Source organism: Populus euphratica, unplaced genomic scaffold (assembly GCF_000495115.2).
Source record: "Populus euphratica unplaced genomic scaffold, PopEup_1.0 scaffold393.1, whole genome shotgun sequence".
NCBI lineage: Eukaryota > Viridiplantae > Streptophyta > Magnoliopsida > Malpighiales > Salicaceae > Populus > Populus euphratica.
Genome location: NW_011500280.1, coordinates 109,159 through 118,876, shown reverse-complemented (window position 1 = coordinate 118,876; position 9,718 = coordinate 109,159). Strand labels below are relative to the sequence as shown.

The 9,718-nt window shown below is 29.2% G+C and overlaps 1 protein-coding gene across 2 annotated transcripts; it reads left to right on the top strand.

Annotated features, from left to right (window-relative positions):
* Positions 1–3,489: 3,489 nt before the first annotated feature.
* On the top strand, positions 3,490–4,551 carry LOC105113131 (uncharacterized). Of its 2 annotated transcripts, none has more exons than XM_011009165.1 (4): positions 3,490–3,595; positions 3,726–3,844; positions 3,946–4,079; positions 4,193–4,546. In XM_011009165.1, the coding sequence occupies exons 1-4, from the start codon at positions 3,544–3,546 to the stop codon at positions 4,320–4,322; spliced, it is 435 nt and encodes a 144-aa protein (XP_011007467.1). In that variant the 5' UTR covers positions 3,490–3,543; the 3' UTR covers positions 4,323–4,546. The 2 variants fall into 2 exon arrangements, with proteins under 2 accessions (XP_011007467.1, XP_011007465.1); XM_011009163.1 differs by having other exon boundaries at positions 3,529–3,595; positions 3,714–3,844; positions 4,193–4,551.
* The last annotated feature ends 5,167 nt before the right edge of the window (positions 4,552–9,718 follow it).

The following is a 9,718-nucleotide window of genomic DNA, read 5'->3' as shown; positions in this document are numbered from 1 at the left end:
GTTGCGAGAAATATATTAAGCTCAAATCAAATCAAGCACATCAATTCCTATCTGTATAAGCTTTTTTAGTTATGCAACTACTTTTTCTAGGTTATATGAAACATGGCAAGACCGATCTGATCCACGCTTTATAATAAGCTCAAATGGAAGAAGCCAAAACATCTAGTTGTCTTCTAAACGACAGGAGGTTAGATCATTGACAGAATTGAAACGTGGAGCCCTTGTTCCATTCATTGAACTGACCCCATGTAATAGATGTTTCATCCAGCTTGTTTATGGTTGGAAATTTCCCAGCTGGTAATATATGCCAACAGGGACAGACGAAGGTGGCTCCGAAGCATGAATGTCATTGGCGTATTCGAGGTGGATAAGATTTCTGGGCAGCCATTAGCCACACAAACTATATCCATGCTATAAAATTTCAGTTCTTCTGATTGTTTGATTGATGAACTTGATGCCACTGCCAGCGTAAGCAATGCCAGCGAACGAGGTATGTAACGCGTCTTCTGCAAAAATTGAGTCCTTGCTTGATGCATGGCATGGATAAATGGTTAGTTTTGCCCAACCTAGCTATTTGCCCACCTTCCTTTATTGACCAAAAATAGGTGACTTTTCAATGAAGTCAATGATGAAGATATTTTGTAACTAATGCAAATTCAAATTAATGATGAATGATTCTGTAGGCACAAGCCCACACGTAAAATTTGAAAGAAAAGCATGCATGTAGACATGATCGAAGCACTTGCCTGTTCACGCTGTCCCTTTTTATGATGGCGCAACGGGACAACATTCAAGTAGTGGCAAAAACAAGTGACAACCTTCAAGTTGTGGCAAAGATGATGCTCAGAATTTAGGCGCTGTCGAGTGCTCGTGAAAATAGCGATAATAACAGCCATGCAGACCTGAAATCTAGCTAGAAAGTAAACCAGCTGTTGTTCATTTTCAGTTTTCTGTGGTTGAGAAGTGAAGAAAAAAGAGAATTAGGCCTTTATTGTTCCGTTTCAGAACCTTTCCGTGTCTTGGTCTCATGCTCAAAAGTGGTTCTCCTTCTACCTTTTCTATCTTCTCATCTCCTTCCTTGTCCAGCCCCTTGTATCGGAAAGTGTGGTTACCAGCGATTCAATTGAAAATAAATCTAATATCGCATAAAGAAAGCTGTCTTTGCCCGTTATAAGAAAACTGAATTAAGGTCACTATCATCCATTCTAGATTCTCCAATTTCAGTAGATGATCAGCAGTCCATTACTTGACCCCTAGCAAGCAGAAATCCTCCTCCTGGGTGTTTTAAAAGAAGAGTGCAAGTCGACAGAGTCATTTAAAAGGGACTTTCGCCATCAATCCCCAGACTCAAAACATTTCTGTTTTCAGAGTAAATTCTACCGGTCCATATTTAAAACCAAAATTATAGAAACCAACTCGAGAGTCTCAAATTAGTCTATGGTCCGAATTGATAGTTAACTCGAGTTATGATTTTTTTCAATTAGCATATTATTGAGTTAAAATTACTGATCCGAGTCAAGTTTTATAACCATCGACTTAGTTTGCACAAGCACAAATTAACCGTGATAAAATTATATTAATATAATTTTATAGTACAGGATGAAAGGTGCCATCTAAGATATACACTGAGCCGAACCATATTTTAACCCAAAAGGCTCGGTAAAAATTGAAGCCCACTTCGAGCTTAACCCTGAAGGTTCCCTAGCACTGTAGCACACACCATTAAATGATCTATAGAAGACGATACTCGATCCAGTCCGATTGCTTGAAACTTGAAAGTGGCAGGGGTTGGAGATGGGCTGTGACTGTCGGCTCAATCCCGATTCGTTTTATTACATGGTCTGTATGAGCATCGCCTCCTCTTGGCCCAATAGGCGAAAGTCGAAACAGAAGGGCAAATATAATTTTTTCGGCGCCATCAACCCATTTCGATATAGACAAGTCACGGGCAAATGGCTGCAAGCTAAATAGCTATAACAGTGCAGAAACGAAAAGGTCTTTACATTTCCATCATTCTTGAATCCTGCCTGTGTCGCCTTTTGTATGTTTATGAATCTGTGGGCAGTGGCTCGAAGGTTCACGGACAAAAGTTCTTGGAGCTTATCCCAATCATAGAGACCGCTTTAGCTCCAACCTCGTTGATAGTCGAGAGGCTCGCCTCCTTTGTGTACACTCATTTATATTAAAATTATGAGCACTCGTAAAATTATATAAAAATATATAATTTTACAAGTTAATATTTATTTCATATGTAACATTAAATTAAAACTTAAAAATTAATAAAATTATATTTAATTGTATAAAATTAATAAATTTTATTTTATTTTATAAGTTTACTAAATTTTTTATATGAATCAAGTTAAATCTAAAATTAACTTTAAAATATTTACTAATCAATTTTATAAAATTGAGCATATTTTTCAAAATATAAATTAGATAAAATGAAATTTTACAAGAAAACATTAGACACATGAAAATATATTATGATAAATTTCCAATACTAATAGAATTCAGAAGCATAATGTTTTAGAGGGTTAACGTTAGTAGATAATCTTGTCAAATATATCAAACTAAATCTTCATGTACTATTTGAGACATATCTAAAACTACTAAATGAATTTAATTGTGATTGAAATTGATTTGTAAATTAGACAATTATAACTTTCCAATCATATATCATAAGCCTAATAACTCATCCAAATGTGAGAAAATGACATATTTGAAATTAAAATTCAAATTTGTCAAAAATATACAAAAATTAGAGATTTGGATTATATAGAGGAATTTTAACATGAAATTTTTTTATTATTTTATTATTTTTTTATTTATTTTTAAATGATTATTTTTTATTTAATTTTTTCTAACGTATTAGACTTAGAAGTTTATTTTATTATTGAATTTATATTAATTAATTACTAATTTAAGCTTATTAGCTTAGAATAAAAAAAAATCTATTAAGATTTATTGTAATAAGAACAATTAAGTTATCACCAGGTTCATATATGCTTTTTATTATCCAGTATTCTTCTATATTAAAAAATTTTATTGTGAGATTTTTTAATTTTTTATGTTATTAATTTATTAATTCATATTATCTATTTTTTTATTTTATTTAAATTATTTATTGAATATAATATTATCGAATTTTTTTTATTATATTTTAATAAAATTTAATTTCTTAACTGAAATTATTAATATATAATTAATTTCAAAAATTTACTTCTAATTTTATGATTTTACTATTTGAATTTATAATTTAAATTTATATAATATTTTTTATATCTTGTATTTTACACAATCTTATTTGCGCTCCGGAATACCCATTTGTTTAATTTAAAAGTAGGTTACTTTATAAAAATTACCTTTTTTAAAATAAAAAACTATTTTCCTACGTACGAGCAGACAGTAACAGATAATGGCAAAGGATAGGAACAAGAAAAGGATGAGAACGTAGACCCCGCGCACATCAGCAATAATAAAAGGTTAAAAGACATTCACTCGTGCTGGGTGCTTTGATTCAGGCGATTGGAAGCTTTTGAGAAAATGGGATCTTTGATGGCTGGTTGGGACTCACCTGTCCCTGATCCTAGATCAAGTAAATAATCTTGGCAATCATGGTTATCTATATTTTCCTATGACACACATGCAGCTTTCATTTTGTTTTCCTTCGTCTGGTGTTAATTTGGTTTGTGTGATCTGTGGTTTCTGATAAGTGAAAAATTCAGTGAAGTACAGGAGGAATCGGTCACTTACTAGAGGAGAGATCGATGCTTACTGGAGATCAAAGAAGAGAATAGAAGAGGATCATCTCAAAGCTATTTCCGGTCTATCCAGTAGCAGTCAGGTCTATTATTTTTAACGGGCAGGCTTTTTTTTTGCCCTTTTGCTTGGATACTCTGTATCTTTACTTAAAGAGGTACCATGATGTTGCCATGTATGTGACAGGATGGCGTGGACGAGGATCATGGAATACAGTTTCAGAGATCAAGCTCCTTACCCGCAGCCACTACGAAGGAGGTGTTCATGGACATGGAGACTGATCAAGCAAGTTTGGAGCAACTTATCAAGAAAAATGGCTGGTAATTAATTAAGCTAAAGCCTCAGCAACAAACCCATTACAGCAACAAGTTCAAATTGAGGCGCGTTTTAATCTAGTTTCTGCTTTTTAATTAAGCCAAGCTGGTTATTGTAGGTGGGCAAGTAGCAACTGGGCATTCCTAAATGAGCCGCCAATTCTGGAACGTGCTTCTAACAATTACACACCGCATTTTCACGTTGCTAGTCTTGCCACCTCAAAATCCAATACTGGAATCAATGCGTAGTGATGGCCTTTCTTCCTCTATATAGGACTGCTGTGTGCCCGCCGTCTAGCTTTGCATATTCATGCCCCTTAATATCTAAGCTGCTAGGGTACGCTTTGGTAAGATAGTGTTCATATGGAGTGGACTGTGAGGAGTGGATTTTCTAGTGTGTGTGTGTTCCCTTCCTATCTGATCTGGACATGTTAAGAGTGTAAAATAGCTGGACATGCTAGGTTATAGACTTGTATTATCTGGTGTTCTTGGCATCTACTTTTGGATACTGTTTTCAAGATGTATCTTTTGTGATTTTGTCGTACTTGATATTAAAAAATTAAAATATTGTATTGATATATTTTTAATTAAAAAATATTTTAATAAAACGCGTTGCATCCCAATAACCAAACACACTAATCAAATGCTTAGAGATGTTTAGTAGGCTTTAAGGATCGGTTATATAATTATTAACAGAAATAACCAAAAACAAAAAACTGTAAGCATTCAGAACGAAAAACACTTTAAGACAATGATCCTCGGAGCCCCTATTTTAGGCTGACTATGAAGGGTTTGAATGGGCCTCTTGTCTTTCCTTTAGCTTACACTAGATATGTTGCGTTACCGCTCTGGCCGAACAATTTTTTTTAATGTAAAAGAAATAATAAGACAATTTAAATATTTATAAAAAACCCAATAATAGTAAATAAACTGACAGAAAAATAATTAACAAAAAAACTATATCAAGCCTATTTGGATTATCACAAATCAATATCAACCTAATAAATAAAGGAAAATTAAGCAAAAAAAAGCCAACTTCAAAAAAATAAAATAAAAAATACTAGCTTAAAAAATGGAGAGAAAAAATTAAGCAAACCTATAAGAACTATTTAAACCTAGTTTAGTCTAAAAAATTACAACTTGTTAAATAATAGACTAGAATTCAATAAAAAACTTAAATTTTTTCCAATTTAATTTTGAATGGTGGAACTATTATTTCAAAATCTATTAATAAAAAAAATTACAAAAAAAAAGAAGAACAAAAAAATAGGGCTAAATTTTAAAGGGAAAAAACCTAAAGAGAATAAAATCTAAAAAAATAAATTATTACAAACAAAATAAATTACAATTAAAAGAAATAGGAACAAACTTGAAAGATTAAAAAGTCATATAAGGTGAACTAGAAAACAATTGTTGATGACTAACCTAATAAAATCAAATAAAAATAAAAAACAAATTTTTTTAAAGAGAATTAAACCAAAAAAATAACAAAACAAAAGTAAAAAAAGGATAAAAAATAAGACAAGATCAAATTTAGAAAAAGAAAAAAAAAACTAGGCAAAATTTTTAAATCTAGTTTAATTTCTAAAAGTTAAATTCTATAAAAAATTTTATTTAGATTCAATTAAGAAACATAATTCTTTACTAATTTAATTTCAAAAGATAAGATCAATAGAAAAGTACTGATAAAAAAATTTACAAAAGCAATAAAAAAACGAAGTTAAAATTTGATATGAAAAACTCGATAATGATGCAATTTAATGAAAAAAATAAAAAAAAATAACCCCAAATAAAATATCAAATTTTAAAGATAAGAAAACCATGAGGAGTGAAAATTAAAAACATCTATAAAATCCAAGTAAACCTAGGCAAGCATCCTATTCTCCTAGGCAAGCATCCTATTATTATCAAATCTTAAAAAGCTCTTAACCCATGCAATCTTAAATTCGGGTCTCATTAAAAAATTTATTACAAATCAATTTAAAAATATAAATTTAAGAAACTCGTCAAGGCAAAAAACAAAAAATAACAAAAATACATCGAGCAAACCCAGCAACCAACATGAGTTAACAAATCAAACACATAACTAATTATAAGAAATTGGGATGATTCTGTAAATAAAAAAAACATCGGTAAAAACAATGCTTTAAAAAAAGACAGAAATCAACTCAAATTGTAAAATTGAGAAAAAAAAATTGCAATTAAAATAATTATGACTAGATTCAACATAAAAAAGAAATGTCCATGAAAAATAAAATGTTATGGATTGAATTGTACAAAAAAAATCCATTAAGAAAATGATTAAAAATTAAAAATAAAAAAAATTGAATGCAAATTTGACATGATAATAAAATGAAAATAAATGTCTAAGGGTAGAATTGAAAAAAATAAAAAGAATTAAAAGAATGAGGACCAAATTTAAAAATAATTTAAAAAAATCAAATGATCAAGGATGAAATTGAAAATAAAATCAAATTAGAAACAATCAATATAAATAAAACAAATAAGAATAAGAGAATAGAGACTAAATCCAAAAAATAAAAATAAAAATCGAAGGGTTGGCCAAAGAAGAAAGAGAAGGAAAGTGAAGAAATAAAGAAAATGAAAAGCAATTTCAGTCCAAACTATGCTAAATCATTATACATAGGCCATTCATAGAGAAAAAACGCTAAAATGAATCAAATGATATGATAGAATCATAGGTACAATTGCCAAAGCCAATCGCACTCGTTACCAGAAGATAAAGTAGCAGTTGACGCATGAAAGCAGGCATTAACAGTTTTTTTGTGCAAAACTAAAATTACTTTTAAAACTAAACAACATTAACAAGTAATCCATTGTTGAATTACAACCAAGCCTATAAATCTAAGGTTTAAAAACCTGAATTATAAGGGATAATGTGGTAATTCAATTCTTATATGAAATTTAAAAATATAAAAATATTCCTATGCACGGAGCATTGATTTTTTTATTAAATAGTTATATAAATAATTTTATTATACGTTTAAAAATTTAATTATCAAAATAACTTTGTATAATTCTTGAAAGATATTTTTGTAATTGTGAAAAGATCTCCCTACACTCGTAGCCAATGCAAAAAATAAAATAACCAAGAGATAAAAAAGTCATGGTAGTATTGTAATGAATATTGTTATATTTGTTGTGACACAATAAAACAGAGAATCAGTGTTTTGGATAAAGATAACAGAGAATCTATCATTTTGTAATCTCTTAAATAACTTTTTTAGAGTATGTTTGTAAATATAGTTGAGATTTTTTAATGTATTTTTATTTATGAATATATTATTTTTTTTAATTTTTAATTTTTGATACTATTACATAAAAATTTAAAAATAAATAAATTTAAAATAAATTAATTAAAATTTAATAAAAAGTCAACTCAATCATATTTTGAAATATTAAAAATAATCTCATTTTAATTTAACCGTTAATGAAAACTAATTATTTATTTGAAAATTTTAAAGACACGCCACCACGTCAGCATGGTCAATTAAACAAAAATAAAAATTGGATGTGAGCTCAGGATCTAAACCTTAAAAAATAAAGAAAAAAAACTATTACCTATCGCTAAAATCTTTTGAAATTATTCCTCACGTCACTTTTTTGGTAACCTCCATGGCAAGTTCACAAGTGGAAGACAGAAATATATTTCTTTCTTTCTTTGGTTAAACTGTCTCTATTTGATTTGGGTTTCGTGTGCTCAATTTTATATTCTTCGGTTAAACTGTCTCTATTTGAATTGGGTTTTGTGTGCTTAATTTTAAATAATGAAATTAATTGTAAAAATAATCGAGGATCACACTGGGATCCTAATTTTACTACATGGAATAGCAATAGTGATGAAAATTTAATATAAACATGTAGATCTCAACTGGCCTTAATGAATAGATTTTTTTATACAATATTATATATATATATATATATATATATTACAAATCGAAATATTTTACAAATATATTCATATAATATAAATATATACTTTAAATTAAGTTTTCGAGGACTTTCAAATTAGATTTAACAATACTCATATCTTATCTTATCTAGTATCTATTTAAAATGTATTAAAGAAATCTATTCATTAAAGCTAGTTGATATCTACATGCTTAAAACTCGACTAAGTCAAGTTGTGAATATAGAGATGATTATCAAGCTAAATTTATTAACACTGATATTGATAAAAAAAAAAAAATAATAGCTTAATCTTATAAACTTTGGTTGCAGGTAAATATTAGTGTATTTAGGGAGCATTTATTTTTGCAGTGGTATTATATTTTTTTTAAAAATAAAATAAAAAAAATATTTTTTTATTTTGTTGAATCATTTTAATATGTTGATATTATAAATAAATTTTAAAAATAAAAAATTATTTTAATATATTTTAAAATAAAAAAAACTTTTAAAAATTTTGTTAACACTGTAACAAACAGTACTTCATAGGCATGCGGAACAGGGCAAGGCCTTTTTCTCCATAATGTTCTTTGAAGTTTCAAGCACGTAATTATGCTTGATTTTCTCCGCACAACAATCACGGCGGCAACCTTCCAAGGCGGTCTTCCCAAAATTAATAATCCAAAATATTTCAATTTTCAACCAAGCTGTCGTTATATCATAAAATTAGCTAATGTTGTCCTTGAGTTTATGTAAACTATATCTAATTTGTCTTTTCATTAATTTTTTTATCCTAAAAAATTTATTAGATCACACAAGTTGCACAGCAACTCTTTATCCCGAAAATGCCTCCTTTATTCTCCTCCTCCATCGGCTGAGCTGGAAGAACATGATAAAATCAATCACACAATCCCAACATATCTGGACCATCCATTTGTTACAACCACAAATTCAAAGATCTATACTACTTTAATCATGATGTGCGACTCAGACACCTCAAATTTAAAATAAAAAAAATAAAATAAGAGCACCAGAACTCAAAAATCCAAATGGATACTCATCTGTAACGAACACAAATTCCCTAAATTCTTATTTAAAACAAATCTATGAGAAGATTCAGTACAAGTTGATTGAACCTTTGCTCATCCTGCTTTGTCTGAGAGTTCCTCCGAGTTATGCCTCCAAATTCTAGCACGGTGATCTCTCTCTCTAAATCCTCAATTTCGAAATTATCTCTAAAAATCTCGACCAAAATCAGAATTTTGTTTCAATCCTAGTTAAACTTCGAAGTAAACGGAGTGTAGAAAAGCCCAACTGTAGTGAAGAAAGGGAACCATCGACCTTCACTATCTCAACATCAAGCGACGATGTTTTTCTCTGTTTTTTTTTAACAGAATTAATGGCTTGTGTGTGTTTTTTTGGACAATACAGGTGAATCAATTACTGTAGCATCTGGGTGTTTGGAAAATCCTGTCGAGGATGACGTTTACTGGTTCAACAAGTGGTTGAAGAATTACATTCGAGAAAATTTTGCATTTGTCAAGGATTACGGGGTGTTTTTGTAAGTTTGTTAATGATTTTTTTAAAATATTTTTTATTTTAAAATAATATATTTTTAAAAAATAATTTTAATATATAATTTTAAAATATAAAATAATTCATTTTAAATAACTTTTTTCTTAAAGTTTCATGAAACACCAATTTCAAACGGCACCTATACATACATATATATATAT